General features: G+C 37.2%; 2 protein-coding genes across 6 annotated transcripts; one reads left to right on the forward strand and one right to left on the reverse strand.

Moving 5' to 3' along the window:
• Positions 1-473: 473 nt before the first annotated feature.
• On the forward strand, positions 474-2,077 carry LOC106911135 (heat shock 70 kDa protein 12A-like). Its single transcript, XM_088002463.1, has 3 exons — positions 474-814; positions 1,593-1,817; positions 1,892-2,077. The coding sequence occupies exons 1-3, from the start codon at positions 533-535 to the stop codon at positions 2,075-2,077; spliced, it is 693 nt and encodes a 230-aa protein (XP_087858589.1). The 5' UTR covers positions 474-532.
• Positions 2,078-9,801: 7,724 nt separating this feature from the next.
• On the reverse strand, positions 9,802-26,712 carry LOC106911136 (uncharacterized). 5 transcript variants are annotated; one of them, XM_088002779.1, is made up of 19 exons: positions 26,657-26,712; positions 18,642-18,677; positions 18,267-18,312; positions 18,106-18,120; positions 17,975-18,019; positions 17,829-17,870; positions 17,365-17,400; positions 17,140-17,181; positions 16,657-16,692; positions 16,264-16,299; positions 16,044-16,085; positions 15,585-15,620; positions 13,416-13,463; positions 12,359-12,406; positions 12,198-12,245; positions 11,950-12,130; positions 11,768-11,869; positions 11,605-11,682; positions 9,802-11,511 (listed from the first exon to the last, which is right to left on the reverse strand). In XM_088002779.1, the coding sequence occupies exons 4-19, from the start codon at positions 18,117-18,119 to the stop codon at positions 11,314-11,316; spliced, it is 1,032 nt and encodes a 343-aa protein (XP_087858905.1). In that variant the 5' UTR covers position 18,120; positions 18,267-18,312; positions 18,642-18,677; positions 26,657-26,712; the 3' UTR covers positions 9,802-11,313. The 5 variants fall into 5 exon arrangements, with proteins under 5 accessions (XP_087858905.1, XP_087858902.1, XP_087858922.1 ...); XM_088002776.1 differs by lacking the exon at positions 26,657-26,712 and adding an exon at positions 24,938-25,064; XM_088002796.1 differs by lacking the exons at positions 17,140-17,181; positions 26,657-26,712 and adding an exon at positions 24,938-25,064.
• Positions 26,713-27,299: the final 587 nt, after the last annotated feature.

The raw sequence follows: 27,299 nt of genomic DNA on the forward strand, positions 1-27,299 counted from the left end.
CCACACATTCCTATTCTCAATAAACCATTCATTGTGTTACTCTTATTTGGCTGAAAAATTGGGTCCTCAGTTCTGAGCATTGCAGGCCCTTGATCTACTAACAGAACAGTGCAAAACATATCTTTTCTGTTGTATCATGATCCCCTGAGGATGAGTTTCAAACTTCACTCAAGCACAAACAGCAGATAGAAACAGAATAGTTTAAAGTGCAAAAAAACAAGGTGATTAAGTCAACCTGTATAAACACAGTGAAAGTTTTAGTCTTGAACAATTCTGGACTTTTCTAATCTCTTAACAGTCTCACAATATCACAAGTGACATTTATCAAAGAAAATAACATCACCAATACAAATGTCAAATTAACCTGAGCAAATAAATCTCTTAAAAATTAGACTGACGTGAAACCAACCTTTCCTGTCTGACCAGATAAGCAGCTCCAGGGAGGAGGAGCTGACAGATAAAAAAAAACAAGCTGTTAACGCTCCCACTGGTATTCTGGTTTTCATCCTGACTTGTAGAACATGATTCTACAATGGGTGAGTCCTTTGTTATAGCCGTAGACTTTGGTACTGCTTACAGTGGATATACCTTCAATACCTCAACCAGAGAGAAAGAAAATTATCCCATTTTAAAGAGATGGGGAGCAGGAGAAGGACTAGACACCCCAAAGACTCCAACCTGCATCCTGTTTAATGAAAAAAGAGAATTTCTGAAGTTTGGTTATGAAGCCAAAAAAGCATACCTCAAAATGAGAGGAGAAGAAGCAAAGAAACATTATTTCTTTGAAGGATTCAAGATGGATCTTTATAATAAAGTAAGTGAAGATTTAAATATTGTTAATGATTGTTTTTTTCTGTTAAGAGTAACTGAGGTAGGAGTGGAGCCTATCCCAACAGACACTGGGTAAGATATACAGTATATGTTAGTCCTAAATGGCAAGATATGATATCAACATACATAGGGGGGATGAATTACCCAGGTAGGTTTTCTATCTGGGTAAACCCATGTAGGGCCAGCATGGAAAGCACCAACCAAACCTTCTGGGACTCATATTGTTTGTTCTCATTTATCTCATTTGGGACCCTGTATGCTGATTGAAAATCTTAACTCTTAAATTTTCCACACACACTAAAAAAAGAATCTCATGTTGACTTAAGTAAAATAACGAGAAGTATATATAAAATTTAATTACTTGCTACTGATTGTTAGTAGAGCACATGAAGTGAAAGCATTTTTGCAGCTAAAAATTACAGCTTTTAATATTTTTCATATTGTTGTTAAAGAATATTTCCCAGTGGAAAAAAACAAAACTTTGTTCATAGTTATAGTAAGAATAGAACAAAAGGGAAAGAGGAAAATCAGCCTAGCTGACAAACCAGGATCTAAAACCACCGTATCTCATTTGTTAGGTTTGGGGTTATAGCTTAATTACAGTACAATAACATATGTAAAGTAACAAAGCATTAAAGTTTTTTAAGAATTTTACAACACCACCGAAAAAGTACTCCCAAATACTGCATTGGATGATTTTATATTATTTTCAATTTTATCCATGTTTAATAAAAATTTGTCATATAATTGTGATCTTGTAGGATTTTAACAAGGACCTAAAGATTAAAGCAAAAAATGGTGAGGAAATGACGGCTCTGAAGGTTTTCTCTGAATCCCTGAGATTCCTGAAGGATGACGCACTGAAAACAATCAGTGCCAACAACGCAGGTTCACCGTTCACAGCCTCTAACTTCACCTGGGTGCTGACAGTTCCTGCCATCTGTGATGAGTCAGCAAAACGGTTCATGAAAGAAGCTGCAATTCAGGTAACATCAGGTTTTACAGAGACCAATGAAGTTCTGAAATGTTCAGCATTGATTTTATTATATTCCTCATCCAGGCAGGAATTATAACAGAAGGAGATGAGGAAAAACTGATGATTACACTGGAACTAGAAGCTGCTTCAATCTGGTGTAAGAAGCTTCCAGCTGATGGATTCATCACAGAGAACCACAACACAAAGTCACTGGATCAGACTCCAGGAACTCAGTATCTTATTGTTGATTGTGGAGGTAACTGTCTGTAAATCTGATGTGGTCTATAGTAAAACCTTTAATATTGATCATATTGTTATGGAAGACTAACAATGATCTACATTATATGCTAAGCTTTATGACATTGTGGGTTTCAGGAGGAACCATTGACATCACTGTTCATGAAGTCCTGGAAGGAGGAGCCTTAAAGGAGCTGCACAAGGCATCTGGAAACAACATGGGAGGACAAAATGTGGACAGAAAGTTCAAAAAGTTCCTCAGAGAAATATTCTCTGATGGAGTCTGGGATGAATATGAACTAAAATATCCCAATGAGGTTCAGAGGATGATGTATGAGTTTACTCGTCTCAAGCAGGTAGATGAGAATGTTGAGATCCAATGTCCAGATAGTCTGGGAGAACTGGCTGAGCAAAAGAAAGACATAGAGAAGTTCTTTGAGTCAATAGAAGGAGCTTCGTGGGATGAAGGATATATCATAATCTCCAGAGAGAAACTGAAAACTTTCTTTGATAAGATTCTTAAGGACATCACTCAGAGTCTCAGAGAAATATTAAATAAAAATCTGAACATTGACTTCATTCTCACAGTGGGGGGGTTAGCAGAAAGTCAAATAGTGCGTCAGCTCATTAATAAAGAGTTTAGTGAAGAATATAAAGTCCTGTGTCCTGCTAGACCTCAGGAAGCGATTCTTAGAGGAGCTGTGCTTTACCCATGTGGTGAACATGTTATAAAGGGTTGAGTCTAAACATAAACAAGAGAAGTAAGACACATATGTTATGTGGGCTGGGATGAAACCAAAGGTATGTCCTTAATGTAGCCGATCTAAGTCATAAAATGATAACCATTAATTTCTTTAGGACTCAAAGCAAAGATCCAAAATATGTAGATGATTCGGGGAGTAGAAGAAGTAATTTTACTTAAAAGTTCTACTACACAAAAGAAATAAAGAACATAAAGTGGAACTGAAAGTAAAGTTTGGCTCCACAGAGATGACAGCTACAATGACTGACCACAGAACTGTAAAGAAAAGCACAAGTTCTATTTCACGAACTTATAAAAACTGCTTATTATATTTGACACTGCAACTCTTTACAGTTAAAAAACAAACAGAAGAAATGTTTGGCAACTGTTTTCATATTATAGACTTCATTGCATAAATCAGACCTGTAACATCAAACAGTTTTGTGTTCAGGCTCAAAATTATGCTTTTTACTTTTATAAAAAAGAAAGGACTTTTATTGGAGCATATTAATACCACAAATTTGTTTTCTATATTTATAAGAATAACCTTGTTTTTTTGTTTGCCAACGTTTATGAATAAATCATCAGACAAAACTTCACATTTTCTTTCTCCATCTATATTGTAGGCTATCCATGATGCAATTGAGCCTCCTTTTTTCCCTTGAATGTTTTATTTTGACAGACTAGTGAATCTCTAGTTTAATTAAACTGCATCTTGTCAATTGTTGGACATTCATATCTCCAGGGGTTCATTTCTGCTAAGCTCTGCATAAATCAGGGTTAAACTTTAATTACATCCAAATCAATTAAGATGATGATTGAAATTCTCTTCTTGTTAACTTTCTACTATGAATCCCTAAAAATCAATAAAGTGTTGTTGGAATAATAGTATGTTTGTTTTCATTTCCTTGTTTTCTCTATAGGATGATGCAGAAGTTGGTGTGTAGATATTAGTTTGGGTAAAAGGATATTTCTGCTTTGAGAAAATCTGATTTACCTCTCAAAGTACAAAAAATCCTCCTAGTTACCAAAATTGTTTTGGAACTTTCTAAACTAAAGGCAAAATACAAAGCAGTGTATGATTCGCAAACCTTTTATTATATTTGTGAAAACAAAAAACTTTTAAAGTCAAAAGAAAATTAAATTTACATGTACTACAAAGCTTTGTAGTACATGTAAATGTGTTGTCATTTAATTTGTGAAAACTAATTCTGTCTTTTTTGCACCTGTTTAAATATAGGTTAGACATAAATGTAGTAAAGTAGTCCCTTTAAATAAATGGTTTGGATGAATAAGCAAATACTCTGTTTTAAGGATTTACTCTTCTCTTGAAAAGTAGAATTATCTTGCTTTGACAGAGACGATAGATAAGAAGCAGTGTCGCAAAAACTTAGCAACCTTTCTGACAAAAGAAACTGAATTCTGTCCATCCATCCATTTTCTTAAACCCCGGGGGGTTCAGGCTGGTGCCTCTCCAGCTATCGTTCCAGGCAAGAGGCGGGGTCACCTGGACAGGTCGCCAGTGTGTCACAAGACAACACAGAGACAAACAACCACACGCACGCACGCACGCACGCACGCACGCACGCACGCACGCACGCACGCACGCACGCACGCACGCACGCACATACACACACACACACACACCCCTAGGGAGAATTCGGAGAGGCCAGTTAACCTGACAATCATGTTTTTGTGGCAGGAACCTGGAGTACCTAGAAAACCCACGCATGCACAGGGAGAACATGCAAAAAGACCGGGGCCGGGAATCAAACCCAGAACCTTCATTATAAATAATTATGGTGAACTTTAACCTTGACAGATTCCTCTATTAATGTTGAATTTATTACCTGTTCCATGGCTAAGGGCTACAGATGCTTGTATATAGCTTGATAATACATTTTCTATATTTTTTCTCCTAATCCTATATGAATAAGTGTTTTAAAAATAAATAAATGTTCAACAGAATGGAATGCTTTATAAAATAAATCCATTTTCATCAACTAAGTCTGTTGTGTTTTTGTCTGCATAACCCAAGACCTTATTCCAGTGGAGATCAGATCCGAGTTCTATTCATTCAATGTTAAGAAACAAGTATATTACTAATTAGGTATAAAAGATATTTAATGCCCAATGTTTCAGTGGAAAATACAAACTCATTTTGAAACAGAGATAAAGATAATAGAGAATCAGTCAACATCCAGCGATGCTTTCTGCTTTCATCTATGCCTTGTTCTGCACCCTCTCTAAGGGGTGTTAACCTGTTGTTATCGGTTTATCCAGAACTATATCGGACCGGCACCAGTTTTACATGCTTTGGTGATGTAGGTGGGCAGCAGCGTGCATGAGGATAAAAGACAGACACAGAACCTTCTTACTACAAGAAAATCCTTGGCTGGCAAGGCAACAGTGCTGCCTACGGCACAGGCCAAAAAATTCTGAAATCCCCAAAATTAAAATGCCAGGAATAACTTGACAAATCATCTGAGTCCTTCCTTTGAGGTCAAACAGTTTGTCTTTTGCCCTGGAAACTCTTAGTGACCCTGTCTTCAGGAATCTTATTTGGAAAGTTCAATTGTTCATTTTAAATCCATCTTTTTAGATTTTACTTATTCAACATAATTGTTACAAAAAAAATCTTACATATTTATATCATATTTCAGGTTCAAAAGGCTTATTGCCAAAGTTTCATTTTAAATTTTAACTGTTTCAGTTTTTGAAAGGATATATGGTTGGACTCTGTTTTGCAAAATGTAGCTTTAATTCCAATCCATCTTGGATATTTTTTAATCTTGTGAAAAAAAAATTAAAAAAAGGATTTAAGAGACCCTGGAAAAAACATTTGCCCATAGCATTTGTGCTTCAGCATACAAAATTGTACTCAAATTATTTGGCTAAAATAAGACTGAAACTAGAATAACTACAAAATACAAGTTTGTAAATGCATTTCAGTAAAAAGACTAGACATAAAACAAAATTGAAGTGAGCTGTCTAACGATAGCAATGAGTTGTGAGTCTGAAGCAGAGAAGGTAATGAGGAACAGGCGAGCAGCGTTCCCTACAGGGTCCCTAAACCTCAGAAAACCTTGTTCTAATATTTGTGAACCCAAATACAACAAGCAGACAGTGAAGAGGACAGAAACTGAGATCAGTGTCCGCAAATTAACGTGCAATAATAAATCCTAATATGTAACCTAAATTCTTAATGAAGAGATCATCCGGTTAATTTCAATCCATAAAATTTCCACATTTATAATTCAAGCTCCTTACAGAAACCTTTAAAAGTCTTTTGACCCTAAAAAGGAGCATACTAGTAGATCAAATGTCATATTTTCTTAATCAAAACATTCTTTATTTTCTTTTTAATACTCTTGTTTTCCTTTTCCAGGATTTGCTACTGACCTGTTATTCTGTAATTGTACATAGATTTAATGGAGCTGCCCACTCTTTTAGTAACAAACATGTTTTAAAAGGAATTTATTCTCCTCACCTTCTGCAGGTGTCTCCATGATCTTCAATCTGCAGATCATGGGATGTTGCTGCACTCTTCATGCAAAACTAACTATTACAGTTAAACTGAAGCTGAAGGTGGTTTAATAACATTTTCATAAAGTTTCCTGTTTTTGCTAGCCTGGTTAAAACTATCTTTTTGTTCTGGGTCAGAGTCTGGATCAGGACTGTGCTCTGGGTAAAAAGGGGGCTTCATAGAGAAAACTCATAAAATCTCTTACAAGGTAACAGCAATATTAATCAAGAATCTCATGTAGAACCCGATCATACTATATTGTCATTATTTAAAGACAATGCAAAGCAAATGTAGCCTATGTTTTCCCTGATGTATTGCTGTTGATGGTTTGCTCATGATGATACTGCTGGGGGGTTGAGACTGTAGTTGTTAAAATAACAACTTATTAATCTGCGCTGAATTTTTTAGAGCAAAATTATCTGTAAAAAAGCTTCTAATTGATTAACATTAATCACTTGAACTCTTATTTGGTGACCTACAGAGTCTGTATTTTCTACAGCCATGCATCAATGTAACAAAAAGAGTTTTCTCATTTCCTTCAGTTGAAACAAATCTTGTCAAGCATCAGTGTGTGAGTGCTGAACCTGCTGATCCAGTTACTGGTGTTCTGTCCTTATTATTTTAATTTCCAGAGAACTCACTGAATAAAAACAGAAACTCACCTGATGGGAAAATGGTATTTTACTGGACATGGATGAAGTAGAGTCATCAAACTGATCTTTGTCTCCTAAAGGTTAAATGTTTCATCTTTCACCTAGTGTGGCACTAGGAAAAACCTTCAGTCCACAAATTCTGCAGCCATATTGTTTCATATTTAGTGCATTTCAGTGCCCAATAATTATTCTGGCAGTTTTTCTGTTATGATCTCAGATCTGCTGGTGTTTTTTGCTTTTTCATTTGTTTTCATTCTGATAATTTATAGTTTGTTCATTAATGTTGTTGAGGTTTTACTGTGAATCAAACCAGAAACTCTCTGGAGGGGGATTTGCTTTACAACACAGTAATAAAGAAGAGTCATAAAGATGATCTTTGCTTCTTAAAGTTTAAAAGTTTCATCTGTAGACAACATTCCCCATGTAAGACTTTTAAGAATAACCATATAAGACTTTAAGAATAACTTCAGTCCCCAAATTCTGCAACCACCTTTTATCATCTTACATTTGAAAATCACATTAAACATCTGTTTAAAATCTGTTTCTTTCATCTTCGTAATATCTCCAAAATTCGTCCATTTCTTTCTTTCTCTGGATTCTCATCAATGCCATTGTCTCCTCCAGGCTCGACTACTGCAATTCTCTGTTTGTTGAAATCCGCAAAAGAACATCTCCAGAAGCTTCAATACATTCAAAACAGTGCAGCCAGAATTCTATCGAGGGCCCGTAAATCCGCCCGTATTACACCTATTCTGGATGACCTTCACTGGCTTTCTGTCACCTACAGAATTCAGTACAAGATTGCTCTCATTACACATCAGAGTTTAAACAGAACCTCACTGGATTATCTGAAGGACCTTCTCACTCCACATTCATCCACCAGATCTCTATAACCACAAGACTGCAACTTCCTCCACCTTCCTCGATCTAGATTAAGGACCATGGGAGATCAGGCATTTGCTGTGGCTGCCCCCGTCTCTGGAATTCTCTCCCGGACTATTTGAGAGCTCCGCAACCACTGGTTGGCTTTAAAAGATGCTTAAAGACTTTTTTATTTAAGCAAGCCTATTCTGCCTCCACATGATTTTTATGATGTTGATTTTATCTATGATTTTAGTTGCACTGTGTAGCACTTTGAGATTTTTGCTAATGAAAAGTGCAGTACAAATTAAATTTATTATTATTATTATTATCTTTATTGGATTTAATGGCATTCAGTGTCCTATAATTATTCTGTGACAATTTTTCTATCATAGTCCACTAGCATTTGTTTTCTATTTGTTTCCGTTCTGATCACTTCTGGGTTGTTCCTTACTTTTGTTAAGATCTTGCTGTATGGGTATTTTTTGGGGTTTTGAACGTATTTCTTGTGCTCTGTTGCTCTGTTTTCTGTTCATTCATGTAGCTTTCTACAGATTGTGTCCAGTGGTGAGGCAACATGTGAGGCCTTCAGAGTCTCAGTATTAAGCATTTTGTTGCTGTAGTAGATTTTTTCTCCTTTTAAAATATCATTGACTCGAAAATCTACAGGAAAAATTATCAATTTAAAATTGATGAAAAATTATCAACTTTCTTTCTGGTTCATAAGAGACTGTGGTAGTTACTATGCTGCCTAGAAAAAAATACTATAGCCCAGTTTTTCTCTAAGAAAGGTGAGTAGACTGTGCGAGATTGTCAACCATTTAGCATAGTTAGCTTAGCTACAGGCTACTGTTTGCCTCCATTTCACTGGCATGTAATGAATGAAGGGAAGAATTTAACAACATATTCATATATTTAACTTGTCCCTGTACCTTTTACCTGTCCCTGTACATTTTAGAGGTTATGATGGTACCTCTAGCCCCGATACCATCATAACCTCTCCCCCCTGTCCCAGTGAAAAAGGTGAGCAACACTGTATTCAACAACAAGTTAGCATCATTCCAGGGAATCTTTGTGGATTTTTCCTGTCTCTCTTCTCTTTTTACAGTTACACAATGAAAACAATGTACCTATTATTCACAAAAATAAAAACAAATCTTTATAAAACCTTCCATGAACACACTTAGCAGTGAGTGAATGAGGTTGATTTACAGTGCTAAGACTCCTCCTGGTTCTGATTGGTTGTTTTTGCATTTCTTTAGACAGCAGGCAGCTCAGGGAGCAGGATGAGGAGATTGGTCTTTCCATAGATTATCTGTTTTAGAGCAAACCGTCATGACATGGTGACAGCTTTAACAAATGTGGAAATAAATTTTTTTACTTAAGTTATAGTCTGCAGCTTGAAAAAAATGCAACTACATAGTATTTTTTCTTTTAGAAATCTGGATTGCTTCATGTATGTTTTGCACATTGCCTGTGACTGTTTCTGATGGGGAGAGACATTTTAATAAGTCAAAACTAATAATAATAATAAAAAAATTAAGCAACCTTTTTGCATGCAGTATGTGGACTGTCGCATGTAAATTTCACTAGCAGTGAATATTGTGCTAGTATCAGCATTGGACCAATGAAACAAGGCAATTGCAAGCCTTTAAAATTCTGATGCTTTTGATGGGTCAGATAGACTCAAGAAATTGTAAAAGCAGCTGTGAATGGGTGGCTTTTTGCCACGGGGCCCAAGACTCCTGGCGGTGCCCTTGCTTACAGTGACGTCTTCTGGATTTAGAAAGTCATTGAAGGCAAATTAAATAAAGACAGGCATGTTAAATGGTTCATCCCCATCATGTCAGGCACATTGATGCCTAATGTGACGATGAAAGAAATTTGAATAATCCAATAGAAAAATGATCAAGCGTGGAAATGAGAACGGGATAATTATTTTCCTTTATAAGATCAAAATGATCCCAAACGGGAGAAAACTTTCTCTGTTGATTTATTCTGGTGTTCAAATACAAGCAAAAAACCAACACAAAGCAAAGACCACAAAGTATCTCCATCCAACAAAACCCACAAACGTTTAGACAGTTTCTCCCTCATCAATACAATTTAGTCACATTCAAACAACATGGGAACTGTATCGGTCACATGGTTTCCTTAAAGTGATACCCGCTCCAACACAGGGTTTCATCTTGTCTGCTCTGCACATGTGCTGAGGTTTCGGTGTTATTTGGCTCATCACTAGTGTTAACTCATGTGGTAATGTCAAGCCCTCTTTGTGAACCTGTGTGTGAACTATCTGAGCCCAGTGTTACTCCTTTCCTCTCCTCAAAGTCTCCCTGAATACCTCCTGGGGTCTATCTGTGAAACTTCTTAAACATAGTAAGTAGTCAGTGGCGCAACTGCACATTATTCAGGTGGATGTGAAAACATAAATCGGCGCCCCCCCCCCCCCCGACGGAAGGAACTTCAGGCTGAAAGTCCGACGCTCAGCCCCCCCCACCCCCCACCCCGAGGCGAAGCTGCGTGGAGTGTAAAACTCGCTACATTTACCTCGTTATGTGCGAGAGGTGAAGGAGCGTGAAGGGCGCTGAACTGTATGGGAAAACATAATCGGCGCGTAGCCCCCTCCAGACAGGGTTTTGGCGCCCCCTCTGGTGCTGCGCCCCTATGCGTTGCATACGCTGCATACCCCCTTTTTGCGCCTCTGTAAGTAGTCATGGTGAGCTGAAGCTTCATGAGGCACTGAGGCATTCAATCCAACTGTCCAACTCATGACCTGATGCGCCGCTGTGCTTCATTGCTCTACTGCGACATCAAGTGGACAATATATGTGAAATAGGCAATGTAAAAATATATGAAGCTTGGAATTGAATTAACAAGTAAAATGATTTTTGTGATTCTGATTTTGCATATTTTGATCAGAATCTTAATCTGTTTACATGAAACAATGTCTGGATCACAAAGAAAACTGGACACAAATGGGAGAGAGTTATGACTGGTTGTTACTCTAACCAAGCTTTGTCACTAGGGAGAAAGTTACATTTTTCTTTTATTACTTAAAAATAAAAACTTTAACTGTGCTTTAACTGAACTAGTTTGTTCAAGTTTAGGTGGTTTCTTTGTTTTGAGATAATTCCATCTGCTACATAAAATATTCATGCTCACTGAGTGCAGATGAAGCAAGACATGCATCAGAAGGTTTATAAAATTAACGTGATGTGTTTTCTAAGGATCTTCACTGGATTTTTTCAGAATCCAGAAAAAGAATAAAGATATAGAAATAATTACAAGTATTGTCAAAATATAGCATCTATGTTTCCCTGTAAGATCTCCAGCTTCAAATTTGAAAGAATTCCCCATTCTTTTCTAGTTTCTTAATTCATGTTGTTATACAAAGGAAACCCCACATGAACAATTATCTACAATAAAATTAAGAAACAGGAAGTGATGTCAGGATCTGTTTTCCTCATTGCTGCATCTGCTTCCTCTACATGACAGACGGTTTGATTTCTCTAGGAAAAATGTCCCATGGGTCCATTGAAGGAACATGGTTCTTCCAGTCCGGCTGAAGAGGAGGATTGTTTAAAGCCATCAAGCAGCTCAGCCAGTAGCATTCAGAGGTCAGAGGTCTCAGATGCACCTTCACTTCCCCTTGAAATTCATCTAAACATTCTGGGAAACCAGACTGAGAAGGAAAGGTTCAATGTTACACACTGATTGATCTATAAATGTCTCTGTGTTCTGTTTGGTTTCCAAACTGGATCATCTGTAAACAAACCTTCAGAAGTTCTTCTTTGTTGGTGTGGAACAGCGCCATCTGCAGGTTCTGAACTGCTAGCTGTCTGTACTCTTTAACCTGGAACACAGGAAGCTGCTGCTCACACACTTCCTCATGCTGCTTTAGTGATTCTGTGCAGAAAGCTGTTCTACAGTCCAGTTACCTTCTGAGGAGTCGGTTCACTGCTGGACTCAGTCAGTTGGAACATTTTTTCTATCTGCTGCCTCCTTCTCTTCATTTCATCTGATGCATTTCCAAAAGTTTTCTACAAACATCAGTTCAATATCAAGTGAGACCCACAGTGACATTAAACCCAACAGGTAAACCTCCTGAGATCAGATCTACCTGAATCAGATCTTTGGCCTCTTTTGGGTTCCTCTTCCTGAACTTCAGCTGATCTTTGACCTTTGGCCACTGCAGCAGCTTCAGGTTGTCGTACATCTCAGTCAGTCTGGTTTTACTGACCGGGTTGTTCATGCTCTCTGTGTCTCCTGTTGTCAGTGAAGCTGCTACCTGAGCTGCCAGGCTGTCAGACAGTTAGTTTGGTTATTTATGCAGCAGGTCAGTAAATATGAAGTTTCATCTTTCTGTACCTGTCTTTGAGTGATTTCAGTTCTTCTTCTCTTTTGGCCGTTTCAAATCTGTGGAGGGGAAAATTTAAGCTTTGAGTCGAATACAGACCTGCAGAGATAAACTATTAAGGTAAATATTAGCTAGTACTAGCTACATAAAATAACATTAGAAAATTTATTACCGGGCATAAAGTAGCTTCTCTTTGTAAAACGTCTCCATCTGAGTCATTCTGTTAAGATACATGTTATGAAAATCATCAGTTTTCTGATCAGTTTTTATTCATGGTATTTTATGATTAATTTTAAAAAGCAGACTTTTCTTTGTTTTGTGTTCACATCCCTGTGGGTTACAACGCTGGGGGCTGGAGCCCACATGCGCTGACTTCTGCAGTCTTTAAGTACATAAAATATCATCATTGACATGAATGTGCAGGACTGAAGGTAGAAGGTAGTTGAGTTTAGTTAATTGATATTGTGCTGATTCGCAACTAACAATTGTTTAATATTTGTTCAATTTACACGTTAACCATTCCTGCTCAGTCCTTTCACCGTCCTCAGATTCACAGGGCAGATCTTCCTCCAGGACCCAAGTCTCTACTTCGGGGTTAACTCCCTCACTAGTTTTGAACATGAACCACGCAGTGGCACGGAGGCGGTTGGAGAGTAACTTTAATAGCTCCAGCTAACAGGTGAAGGCTGCACAGACTTTTCTTAATAGCCGCTGCTCCGGTCATCGTCCACACTCACTCCGCCACACATACCAACTCCCACTCACTCCTCAAGCATGCGGGTTTCAGCACGCAGCGCCCCCTTCTGACCGGAGGACGGCTGCCACACATCTCACTCACCCACACACAACATACACGCCACTCACTGAGCTAATCATCACATCAAGTGGAGGCACTTTCCGCAACACGTAATAATGGAGGAAAAAATGTGTTCCATATTTCCTTGCAGGAGAGTTTTGTCCATCTATTCAAACCTAAGTTAGATAACCTGCTGCATAGAGAATGCAGTTTCCTGGATTAATAAACTATTTGCTAAATCTCCCCCCACTTGTAGTCAATTGTTTGTGCTCTAGATCACAGGTGAAGCTTTGAGGACCACTTTCAGTGGAATGTTAACACTTTTTAAAAATCAAATTTGATATATATTGTCTTATCTGCAATGTCTACCATAATGTGGATTTGCCACAACTGCTTGTAAATACGATAGCTGAGCTTGTTACATGAATAGTACCTCTGTTTGAAGAAATTCACTTCTTCATCCTCTTGTTTCAATTCAGATCTATGAAGGGAAAAAAAATTAAACCAAGTTATTAAATAAATAATAGAGAGCAAACAATACCATTAAACTCCAGCCACAGATATTCTGGATATATCTTAGGGAAACTGTTGGCATTTTAACTAAACATGTATGATTTACATTTTCATCAATGAAAAATGCATTATTTTGTATTTTCCAGACACAGTGCCGTTTTATAGCGCTATGTGAATGTGAAGGTAACTAACCTACCTTCAGTTATTAAAATGCTGCATATGTTAAACATAACTTAAAAGTTATATTTTGATGTCTTGAGATTGGACCTTTGTCTCTTTCAGAAGCTCTTATTTCAGTACATCATCATAATAACATTTCTCCATTATGCTATTTAAAACCATTGTTAGGATTTTTGTACTGAGAAGTAGTTTGGAGAATGAGCTCTTTAGACTCGCAGTGGCACCAGCCTGGTGGAGCTTTGTGAGGGAGGCTTAGCGAATGGGTTCTCAATGAGGTGGAAACTCAGTGGAGAGTGAAGCTCGGAGGAGCGTTCGGTAAACGCTCCTCCGTTGACCCACCACTTACTTGGTGGAAATTATTTTTCCACCAAGTAAGTCCAAGTAGCCAAGTATACAAAGTGGGAAGAACTGAAAATTTAGTTTTATAATAAATGCAAGTCCTTCAAAAACAAAGGTATAAATAGATGTAAAAACATAAGTAAACTAAAGAATCACTCAATTTAATTTCTAAGGAACTTTACATCATTTCTTCTAATTTCTTGTGGAGGTTCTCAGTTTCAGGTTTGGTTTCTGTCTTGCTGCGACACAGTATAAGACATTTCCATTTAACCTGCAGTCATTACATTTATTCATTTAGGATTTTTCCTTTTTTACTTTCCAACCAAAATCACATAACTCATAACATTAATTATTAGTGCATTTAAAACAAAGATTCCATAAGTTTCAATCAACATTAAATCATGAAACAAGATTGCTTGTTGCCACCAGGTTTCTGCAACCGGTTTTCTGTGTCCTGAAAAGATCTCAATCAGTCCCAACCAGGTTTCATGACAGTCTTTATGGAAATAAAAAGCTGTTCTGCCATTTTGTAACAGAAATAAGAAGAGTGATCTTCTCATATTTCACTTCCTAACATTCTTAAATTTCTTGGGATGCTTTACCGAAAATATTTTCAATCATTTGAATCCTTTCATTTTTGTCTATTTTAAAGTATTTGTCTTTGGAGGAAGACAGCTCTTGATGGGGTTTTTTTTCCACAAAGAGGTTCAGTTAAAGCAAAATGCTTCATGTTACTGTAATAAAACAAATATATTGATAATTGCACTAATGTTACAACCCTTATGAGTTGAGATATTTTCAGGATGTTATGTAGCTCTTTTGAACTGATGTCTATTTTACATAAAAAGGCAAAAAAAGAATAGATATTGTGTCTCAATGAGGTTTTTCTCCATGTCTGTCAAACTGCTAGAAACAATGATTTTTATAAGCTGCAGTAGCTTATAAAAATTAGTTTTTTGCATATTTGTTGAAACTGTTACTGTGTCATGACAGCATAGAATGAGGTAGATCTCTATGAAAACAATCTCCTCTGCCTTCCCCAGTGCTAACTGTAAACAACCAATCAGAACCAGGAGGAGGGACTTAGGGCTGTCAATTACATTTGGTTAAATATACAACAAGCTTTAATGCTGAAAAATGATCAAATATTTTGTCTTTACATTAACTCAAAATAGCTGGATCCAATGATCAGTTAATACAAAATGTGATTGAGAAACTGATTGAGGGAACTAATGACCTTGCCAAAAGGAGTTTATTTGTTTCAGTCAAACTGTTATAAAAAAATAACAGATTAAAATCTGTTGGGGATTTTCTGTGTTGTCATTTTCATTATTACTTTAATCCATTAATCAGTTTTATATTAATCAGCATTGATGTGATTTTCTTGTCTGCGTGAAGACTTTTTGGCTTTTGGAACTGATTGTTCCTTCCACCCTTGGGAGAAATCGCTCTCATGGGAAAGGGCTTGATGACCTGTATGTGTGTAGTTAGAGCTTGCCATCTGTTTTTATTGTTTATCTTTTCTCACTTTTGTGATTGACAGCAACAACTGACTCAGTGAATCACTGACCTCGCCTTACGGAGTTCATCACGGGATTCAAACAGGCTGTTCAGAAACAAAACAGATTAAAACCCTTCAAAACACAGATTCTGTTGTAAAATGACTAAAAATCTGACATAGTTTCTATGTCTACATGACCAGCAATACGTTTTATGATTTAAAAATAATGAACATTAATAGTTTAAAAGTAGTTTTTTAGCTTGTATGTGAACAATACTGCTGACTAACTGATTTCCATTCTCGTTCTTGTTATATTAGAATATTTCTACAGAAAGAAAAAAAATTTAAGCCCAACAGTAAAAGCTATAATATGAAAGTCTCAAATTTAAAGAATGTTTTTCAATTGCAGTAAAAACCACAAATCTGGCTGTATGTTTTTTAAATTTTCTGACATCATCAGCAAACTGTTACACAGCTTGAAGACTAAACTTTAATGTGGCCCATCAGCTTGTTGTGTGTGAACAGTACCTTTCCAAGTTCTGTTTTTTCATCTTCTCAAACTTAGCCATGCTGGAGAAGAAAAACATGAAGAAAATATTTTGCAGCAAAGCTCGGAGCATCACATTTAGACAGTTTATATTTATTCTAATGTAATCTTTCGTCTTTACAATTAACTCATGATAGACTGATTCTGTGATCAGTTTATACAAAGTGTGATTGACAATTAAAGAAACAGTGAATCACTGACCTCGCCTTAAAGAATTCATCCTGGGATTCAAACAGGCTGTTGAAAAATAAAACACATTAAAACCCTTCAAAACACAGATTCTGTTGTAAAATCACTGAATATCTGACATAGTTTGATGTCCACACGACCAGCAATATGATACATTAAATAATGAACATTACAGTTTTTTAAAGTAGGTTTTTAGATTGTATGTGAACAATACTTTAATTGGCTGATATACAGTGTGTTTCAATTTGTTGTATAGTACTGGTTAGAAAAGGAAAAAAAAAACATAATTTTAGAAAAACATTGAAAGCTTTAAGTTTAAAGTCTCAAGTTTGAAAAATGTCTATGAATTCCAAGCAACAGTGAACTGATTGCAATCAGCAACAACTGACTCAGTGAATCACTGACCTCGTCTTACGGCGTTCATCACGGGTTTCAAACAGGCTGTTCAGAAACAAAACAGATTAAAACAGATTAAAACCCTAAAAAACAAGTCATTTTACAACAGACTCTGTTGTAAAATGACTAAATATCTGATATAGTTTCTATGTCCACCTGACCAGCAATACGTTTTTTGACATCAAAGAATGAACATTATAGTTTTTAAAGTTTTTTTTTTAGCTTGTATGTGAATAATACTGCTGACTAACTGATTTCCATTCTCGTTCTTGTTGTATTAGAATATTTCTACAGAAAGAAAAAGATAATTTAAACCCAACAGTGAAAGCTACAAATGAAAGTCTCAAATTTAAAGAATGTTTATCAATTGCAGTAAAAACCACAAATCTGGCAGTATGTTTTTTAAATTTTCTGACATCATCAGCAAACTGTTACACAACTTGAAGACTAAACTTTAATGTGACCCATCAGCTTGTTGTGTGTGAACAGTACCTTCCTGATTTCTGTTCTTTAAAACTCTTGAAATTAGCCATGCTGGAGAAGAAAACCAGAAAAAAATGTTTTGCAGCAAAGCTTGGAGCATCACATTTAGACAGTTTATATTTATTCTAATGTAATCTTTCGTCTTTACAATTAACTCATGATAGACTGATTCTGTGATCAGTTTATACAAAGTGTGATTGACAATTAAAGAAACTGACTCAGTGAATCACTGACCTCGCCTTAAAGAATTCATCCTGGGTTTCAAACAGGCTGTTCAGAAACAAAACACATTAAAACTCTTCAAAACACAGATTTTGTTGTAAAATGACTGAATATCTGACAGTTTTTATGTCCACATGACCAGCAATACGTTTTATGATGTCAAAAAAATGAACATTATAGTTTTTAAAGTAGTTTTTTTAGCTTGTATGTGAACAATACTGCTGATTAACTGCTTTCCATTCTCGTTCTTGTTTTAGAATATATCTACAGAAATAAAAAAAAAACATAATTTAAGCCCAACAGTGAAAGTTACAAAATGAAAGTCTCAAATTTAAAGAATGTTTTTCAATTGCAATAAAACCACAAATCTGGCAGTATGTTTTTTTTTTAATTTTCTGACATCATCAGCAAAATGTTACACAACTTGAAGACTAAACTTTAATGTGGCCCATCAGCTTGTTGTGTGTGAACAGTACCTTTCCAAGTTCTGTTCTTTAAAACTCTGGAACCAAGCCATGCTGGAGAAGAAAAACATAAACGTAAACATTTTAGTATTTATTTAGTATTTAGTTTAAAACTAAACTTTAATGTGGCCCATCAGCTTCTTGTGTGTGAACAGTACCTTCCTTTATCTGAGTTCAGTTCCTCTATCTCTTCTTCAGCAAATCTGGAGAACAAAAAATATGTGTCAACACTTCATTTGAAGGGGAGTGCATAAGACTGACATGACACTAAGTGAATCAGTGATCTCACCTTAAGGAACTCATCCTGGGTTTCAAACAGTCAAGCAAAACAGATTAGCAGCAATTCACAGCACACATTATATTGTAAAATCTGCAAATGTTTTTCATATTCTCAAAGTCAATATGGTTGCATTTCATTATATGACAGCTGAGCTTTTATGTGAGCAATACCTTTGATTCACCAATGTCAGTTGTTTTTTTTTGTTTTAAAGTATTTCTAGAGAAAGAAAAATAGCAGTATTTCAGCAACATTTAGAAAGCTTCAAGTCTCAAGATTAAAAATTACTAACAACATTGTTTTGATTGCAATCAACATTGATAGATCCAATGAATGACTGATCTCGACCGATGAAGTTCACTCTGGGTTTCAAATAGGCTGTTTAAAAACAGAACAAATTAAAACCCTTCAAAACACGGATTTTGTCCAATATTCAAAATGAAAGTCTTAAATCTAATAAATGTCTGTCACTTCCAATCAAAGCTGTCATAATTGCAATCAGCAGAAACGGATCCCACCTGAAGGAACTCATCCAGTAAAATACTGACCTCGCCTGTTGAAGTAGATTCTGAGATTCTCTCTGGCTGTTATAAAAAGGCAACAGATTAAAATCCTTCTAAACACTGAGTCTACAGTAAAATCATCAAAATGATTTTGCATTTTTTTAAGCATACAAACTATCAGTGTTGTGGTACTCGAGATCGGTCTTGGTCTCGAGTCCGGTCTTAAGACCATTTTCTGATGGTCTCGGTCTTGTCTCGGTCTCGGGCGCTGAGGACTCGGCAATTTATTTCAAGACCAGTCAAGACCGCAACTGTGAAAATATCACTAAATGTACAGCATACTGTCCAGTTTATTTGTTAACATCTTTGTTTTCAGTGGATGCAAAACGCACCGATTAAAATCCAAGCAACTACGTGTTTCTGTTACTCCCCTCTCCCCTCCCCTCCCCACCTTTCACTCGCGTGCGGCGCTCCAGGACATGCGCAGTGGTTTCCTCTCAGTGGCAGAAAATGTTTGTCTAATTGTCAGTAATGGAATATCGCTGCATAAATAGTAAGAAATCCGATGGCCACAGCTAACTCAGCAGCGCTTCGCTTTCACAGACGGTGGGGACAACGTCTAACTTTTTTCGTCACTTAGAAAAGTAGCTCAAAGAAGGTAAGCTCCGTTAACGTGATGTTAGCAAAGCTAGCTGTACAGAGACACATGAGAATTTATGATGAAAAAAAGTCACTCACTGTCTGAATTATTGTGCGGAGGTGTTGACTGACTTGTCGCACATATGGGACAACGCTATGTCCAAAAGTCTGCAATATAGTGATGTGACATTCAGAAACAGTCGATTCTTCTCCACGGCTCTTTACTTATTAGATAGAACTGGAGTGTCGCTGAGAGCCGTTGTTCTATCAGATAGCCATACGCTGTCAGAATAGCATACATGCAGTGGGTACCATGCCTGCGCATGCATTAAGAAGTCCGACCGTCAGAGGAGTTGTCAGTTCAGCATATGCAACAAGTTATGACGAAAATAAGTCATTAAATTGTTTATAATATGACATAATATGATAACTAGATGGATATACATGCGTTGTCGTTGTTTCAAAGTGTATTTAAAGCAGGTCTGGCTGCAGCTGGATGCCATACAACTGTTAATAACCAAGTGTATGATGATCTACGTCATGATTCTATGTTGCTGATTAAATAAAATCATATGGTAATGACAGCGTATGCATGTCTGAGCTAAGCGTACGACTATCTGACAACATATGCTGATCTGACAGAACACCGTGAGTTCGTGTTAAGCGTATGACGATCTGACCTGACAGAACACCCGTTCTTTGTTCTAGTAATGGTTTGTGTACACTGCATCATTATTTAATTTAATTATGTACGTTGATATTTAAATTAACAAATAACTAAAACACAAGAACGAAAGAGCACGCAGAGCATGCACATTGCTCTTTGTTTTTGTTCAAAGTGGCAGCTGTAATGTCTGCCATGGTGTCAGACTACCTGGCTTCATGTCCTGGGATAGAGAGTGAAAACAGTCCCGATGAGCGCCTTCTGTTTGGTCACTTCTTGCTTGTTGCTCCTTGGTCAGTGTTCATAGTTGAGTGTTATTTACCGTCAGGGCATTGCCTCAATTGCTATGTTTAATGGTGCAACAGTGGTGGTTTCTTATATGAGCAATATTGGCAAATGCCCAGGGTGTTATGTTTTTAGGGATGGCACGAGACCATCACACATTGTTACACAGAAATGGAATATTTAATATTGGTAAAATGTGTTAAGTATTTAATATCTAGGTGTTTTTATGGGAATATGGATCTTTCAGATTATTTTGAAAAGCAATTTCGATCATATTTTACATTTTATTGTGTCATGTAGCGCAGGCCGCTGGTCTTGGTCTTGACTCGGTCTCGACTTCCCTCGGTCTTGGTCTTGTCTTGGTCTCGGGTTAGGTGGTCTTGAACACAACACTGCAAACTATCATAGATGGATAGTTTGTATTTATTTATGAAACGGTTTGTCTTTAAAATTTCTCAAGATAACCTGATTCTGTGATCAGGTAATACAAAGTGTGATGGACATTTGTAGAAACTTATTCAGCTGAATAACACAATCACATCGCTGTGTCTGGGTTATGCTCTCTCCGTCCCTATTCTCAGCATCTCACTCCAGGATACATTCTCACAGGCTATTTTGGATAGCAAGCCCTGCCACATCACACATACATCACAGGTCTCTCAGGCATTGACAGAGGAAATGCGGGGTAAGATGTGCGGGTTGTGAGTGGATTACTTTCTGACATAAGACCAGGTTGGAATGAATAGCTTTTTCCCTTAATAAAATATTTATTGAAATTTGAATACATTTTTTTAATTTAAAAAATAACATTAATTTGAGGATTTAAACATTTGTGTGAAAAAAGAAAAAAAAATTAAAATGTCTAAGTGGGCAAATACTTTCTCAGAGCATTTTATATGATCTAATTGTCAAAAGTTTCTTTACATAACACAAACAGTTAAAGTTACCATGCACTAACTGGAGAGTTCACTTTTACCTTGTCTCCTCTTTCTCACAAATTGAACACCTTTACTCAGAAGCTTTCTTAGAAATGTTTGTATTTATTTTCTGTTGATTTTCAACCCCTTTGTGACAGGATTTGGATTAGGTTTTGCTTTAATCAAAATTCAGTCTGTCCAGAGTGCAACGTGACACAGGGACAGTTTCAACCTTTCTTCCAGTCTCGACGTATCTTTGTCCGTAAGTGTGTGTTATTGTACTTGAATATTGTCTAATGTATTATAAAGTAATTAAATTTGTCTATTTGTACTGTTATGTTAGCTTTAACCGTGTTAAATGTGTTCAAAAAGCCTTCATAGCACCACTTGTGAAATTTGTAATAGTCTTCCATGTGTCAGTGTATGTACGAAAATGGTTTAAATCTGCAACATGTTTATTCTACAAGCTTCAAACCTTTTCCTTTTTGTTTTATGTTTATTTTAAGACCAAATATGTACTTGAGATGTGCAAAATGTTAATGTATATCTTTTTTATGCTTATTTTTCAGGTTTACATAAAAGCTCAGAACACAATCGACATTGAAGTTTTTTGTTCACTGTCTAATAGAGAAAGTAGTCCTCATAGCTTAATCTGTCCTCTCCATTCATCAAAAATTAGACTTCTTTGAAATGTGCTCCAGAGTTTTCAGAGCAGCATAGCTCCGCTAACAGAGCTATGTGGCTCTTGCTCCTCCTGAAGTCAGGAGGACCTTCACTGTCATCTTCTTCACTGCCTCATTTTTTACATACTTACATTGGAATATTTTCCCATGATTGCCCTAGCATGTTGCTTGGTTATCTGCTTGTTTATTCCAATAAATACATTTTCATGAAAACATTTTTACTCATATCTTATTTTGTAAGATATGAGTTTAAAATCTGATGGTAATAATAATAATAGTAAGAGAAAATGAGTTCACACTGCTCAAAAAATAAAAATAAAGGGAACACTTAGACAACACAATATAACTCCAATTAAATCAAACTTCTGTGAAATCAAACTATCCACTTAGGAAGCAGCACTGATTGACAATCAATTTCACATGCTGTTGTGCAAATGGACCAAACAGGGGGAAATTATTGGCAATTAGCAAGACACACTCAGTAAAGGAGTGGTTCTGCAGGTGGGGAACACAGACCACTTCTCAGTACCTATGCTTTCTGGCTGATGTTTTGGTCACTTTTGAATGTTGGTGGTGCTTTCACACTAGTGGTAGCATGAGACGGACTCTACAACCCAGACAAGTGGCTGAGGTAGTGCAGCTCATCCAGGATGGGACATCAATGTGTGGCTAGGAGATTTGCTGCATCTGGCAGCGTAGCGCCCAGAGGCTGGAGGCACCACCAAGAGACAGGCCAGTACACCAGGAGATGTGAAGGAGGCCATAGGAGGGCAACAACCCAGCAGCAGGACCGCTACATCCGCCTTTGTGCAAGGAGGACCAGGAGGAGCACTGCCAGAGTCCTCCAAAATGACCTCCAGCAGGCCACAAATGTGCATGTGTCTGCACAAACGGTTATAAACCAACTTCATGAGGATGGTACAAGGGCCCAACATCCATAGATGGGGTTGTGCTCACAGACCATCACCGTGCAGGACACTTGGCATTTGCCAGAGAACACCAGGACTGGCAAATTTGCCACTGGCGCCCTGTGCTCTTCACAGATGAAAGCAGATTCACACTCAGCATGGGCCAGACGTGACAGAATCTGGAGACACCATGGAGAGCGATCTGCTGCCAGCAACATCCTTCAGCATGACTGGTTTGGCAGTCGGTCATAATAGTGTGGGGTGACATTTCTTTGGAGGGCTGCACAGCCCTCCATGTGCTCGCCAGAGGTTACATGACTGCCATTAAGTACAGAGACGAAATCCTCAGACCCCTTGTGAGACCATATGCTGGTGCAGTTGGCCCTGGATTCTTCCTAATGCCGGATGATGCTGGACCTCATGTAGCCGGAGTGTGTCAGTAAGATAAAGGCATTGAAGCTATGGACTGGCCTGCCTGTTCCCCAGACCTGAAACCAATTGAGGACATCTGGGACATCAGGTCCCGCTCTATCCACCAACATCACGTTCCACCACAGACTGTCCAAGAGTTGGAAGAAACTATAGTCCAGATCTGGGAGGAGATCCCTCAGGAGACCATCTGTCACCATATCAGGAGCATGCCCAGACATTGTAGGGAGGCCTGCAATAAATTACTACTTGTAATTTTTTTTTACAAGAAATGAATATATTTTTTCAAACAAATTAAATCAGAAGTGCGTTCAAATCAAAAACCACCTGTTAACACCGACGGGCTTGGTTGGAATATTGTTTTTTGGAATTGAGAAGGCCGCGACAAGTTGCTTGTTGCCATTTTGTTGTGCTAGCCCTTAAGGATAGCATGAACTATGGACTAGCTAAATTTGGTATTAATAAATGGAATTCATGAATTCAGCTCACTGACTCTTTTCAACATCATACATCAAGAACTTAGCAAGGAGAACGGATAAATTCTCCACACTTGATACATGCCTCGAAACCTGGCTTCAGATATCCTACCTCTAGTGGGTACTCTCGCCCCTGTGCCATTTTCTCTTCCTCTCCTCAGGCTGCCTTTTGTTCTATCCCCTCACCCCTGCAAACCATTAGCTCTTCAGCACAGGTCTTTTTTTTCCCCAGTATTCATCCTCACAGTGTTTAAACCCTTTACTTGCCCAAACTCCTTGCTGGTTAAACTTATTTTCCCTGTTTATTCCCTGTTGGCATTTCTCTTGGATTTAGGATTTTGTTCTCCCGTGGCTCCCTGTGTTTTGTTTTGTTTTTTGGTAGTTTTTCATACTTTTTCCATTAAACCATTCTTAACCTACAAGCTGCGTCTGCCTTTCTGCATTTGGGTCCACCATCAAACACACATCATGACAGCTCCTTGTTATGACTCAGTATTCTTTACCTGTCAAGTATTTTGTGACACCCATTCAATGCAAGGAATCAAAGTCCCAATACATAATAATCAGATAGATTACGAAGATAGCATAGCATATTTTCATGTCTCAGTATTAGTTTGCTGGTTCTCCCACAACGTTGTTGTAGCTGAAAGGCACAATAATGATGTCATATCCTCCTATAGTGCAGGATAGACTCCAGTCCTCTTTATCAGAGGTTCCTAACCTGGTCCCTCAGACTACACAATCATGCATGTTTTAGATGTGTCTCTGCTCCAACACAGCTGATTTAAATGATTCCATGACCTCCTTAGCATACATTGCTGCAGAACCCTCTTAATCTCCCACTCATTTAAGCCAGGAGCAGCAACAGTAAAACATCTAAAACATGCAGGACATTGGAGCCTGAGGACCAGGTTTGGGGACCTGCATTTTAAATGATCTGAACAGGTTTAACCAGGTCACCTGAACAACAGAGGTAGCTGTTGTTTAGCAGACATAGACCAACCTTGTAGATCTGTCATGTACCACTGAATAATTTTATCTTATTCTAAGATGTAGTTTTATCTCACATCTTTGTAAACGTTAATGAAACTAATAAGTGAGCATCAGAAGCATGTTTCATCAAAGACATTTCTTCTGTTAATCTACAATTAAAATTTTAAAGTGTAACTCATCATTTGGGTGTCATGATCCAGTAATTCCTACACTCACAGAGGCAGAACTGATTTATAGACTGATTACATATTCATTTTTAAAGTCACTATTTTTAATTGATAGTCACAATAATCTTATTCTAAAATTATAACCGTTTTTTTTTAATAAAAGCTGGTGAAAGATCTTACCAGTTCCCCAATTATGTCCGCTCTCTTCTAAACTGTCTGGCTACATCAGTCTGTCGATGGAGTTGAGAAGTAGAAAACAGCAGCACACTCTGATGAAGTTTTACTCTCTTACTTTTTACTTAACACCAGGACTTACTTGACTTGTTTCAGGAATGTGTGACTCATTAATCACAGTGGCAGGCTTTGGCACCGCACCAAGAAGATGTACTTACTGTTTCATACAAAACAATGCAACAGATCTGGTTTTAAAGTGGTGGAAAGAAGTATCTTCCTAATTTTATTATATAGAAGAAATTATCCGTTTTGGAAATGATTCAGGAAATCAAACAGCCGAATAAAACATTTCTTGTACAATGAAACATATGAAGAATCTTTTTGTTAATACAGTATATGTTTAGCTTTTATCTGAAAAGATGAAAAGAAAGTGTGTGCATTCACCAATTCTCATTTTTCAAAAGACCACAAGATGTCACTCTCTTCATTTTAAAGAGCTAAAATGTCAGCCTGCTCTTTTCTGGAAAATCACTAGCCAAAACACTTGGAGCAGTTTGTATTTAATGAGAAACACATAAAAATATTGCTTTCTTAATTCTATCCCTCTATTTTTTTTAGACAAACTGAATACTTCAGGCAGGCGCGGAGCTATGGGGGGACTTGGGGGATGCTGCCTCCCAAACCGGGCTGGATGAGGGCTGGGAGGGTATTTAATGTTAAATACACCCACCCGCCCTCCCAGCTCAACAGTTTCAGTTTCTTTCCAAGGGGCCCAGTGATTCCTTAGGGACCCGGTGATTGGTTAGGGGCCCTGTGACACTGAGAATATGCAAATTTATATCTAGGACCTTTTTACTGCAGCCCTAACAGTGTCCTGTGCAGACCACTTGTTGAAATTTACAGTCGAACCAAGAAGAATTCAACAAAGAGAGCAGTTTGCACAATGAAGAGGATCGGTTCAGCATGAGGCATTCTGATTTTGTCTTAATGTTACCTTTAGTATAGATTTTATGGAACTTCAGTTGTGTCCAGTAATAAAGAAACAAAGAAAGAAGGCATCAAATGTACATGTTAGTTCCACAGGGTTCCCCTGAAAATATGGATTCAATCAGACATTACAGGGCAAAAGTAATTTGAAGAGGGGGGAAGCGTATAAACAAGTCAAGTCAATAACAAGTCAATGACACGATGCAATCTGCATTTTTAACTCAGATAACTTAACTTTTTTTTTACTGACTTAAATAATACATTTAAATTGCTGCACTGGTAAGTAAAATGGAAATGACTTTTTGGTAAATATTCTTCAGATTACCTATTATAAATTAGTGTTTTATAAATCAACTGAATTGCATTAAGAAATGTTACAATTTCCCCAACGGACTGGACTGAAGAGAAATGATGAGCAATGTTTTATAGGTTGATAACAAAAGTACATTTTTGAGGCAAACAGAAAATCCAGCTTATTGTAGTTTATTATAAAATGGTATCTTTTGGTCCTATGTGGTATAATTGACCGTGGTTTATTTGAAAGATAGTAGATGAAACGTTGATCATGTGGCAGGATAGCACACTGCCCTGGCAGCTTCTCTATTAGGACATACATAATTAAAAAATAAAAAACAGGATATGATTTAGTACCTACTGTTGAAATCAGACATTTGAACGAATTGCATAAACATGAAACATATTTTCCCAAAGACTTTTAATAACACTAGTCTGTCTCACTCTGCTCCTTTAACTCCGAGACTCGTCCAAACTTCTTCTTGAACATCACTGCTATGCCTGCTCCCATATGACAGTCTTCACTGATGCAGTGGGCCAAGGATTCTATGGAGGACCAAAACTGACATAATATTAAATAAAAGAATAAATATATCAATAAAATAATAAATATATATAAATATAAATAAATAAAAGAATCAATATAAAAATAAAACTAGAAATATATAAATAAAAGAATCAATATAAAAGTAGAAATATATAAATAAAAGAATATACATTTTGATAAGAAATAAAAGCATAAATATATACTTTGATTTTTTTGCTTCTCCCTTTTCAGTTTGCTGTATTTTCGTTTGTTGTATTTATTTCGGTATTTATTTCTGTATTGTTTTCTCGCTGCATCGTCATGTAAATGAGGTGGGCAGCTGCCTTCTACGTCCCACTCTCTATTGGTAAATAAACAGGAAAGGGAACGATCCGTGTGCAGATCGATTGTGAATGCCTGCGCTGAGGTCCTCTTCGGAGAGAGCCTTATAGAGCCTTTTCACAAGACGTCAAACAACTTCCGTTTAACATCCACTATCTATACATAATCTAAACTGGACAAATTCCTTGCTGATTGATACCAGGTTGACCATCAAGGTTT

Source organism: Poecilia mexicana, unplaced genomic scaffold (genome assembly GCF_051168715.1).
Source record: "Poecilia mexicana isolate PSO_F unplaced genomic scaffold, ASM5116871v1 scaffold_2, whole genome shotgun sequence".
NCBI lineage: Eukaryota > Metazoa > Chordata > Actinopteri > Cyprinodontiformes > Poeciliidae > Poecilia > Poecilia mexicana.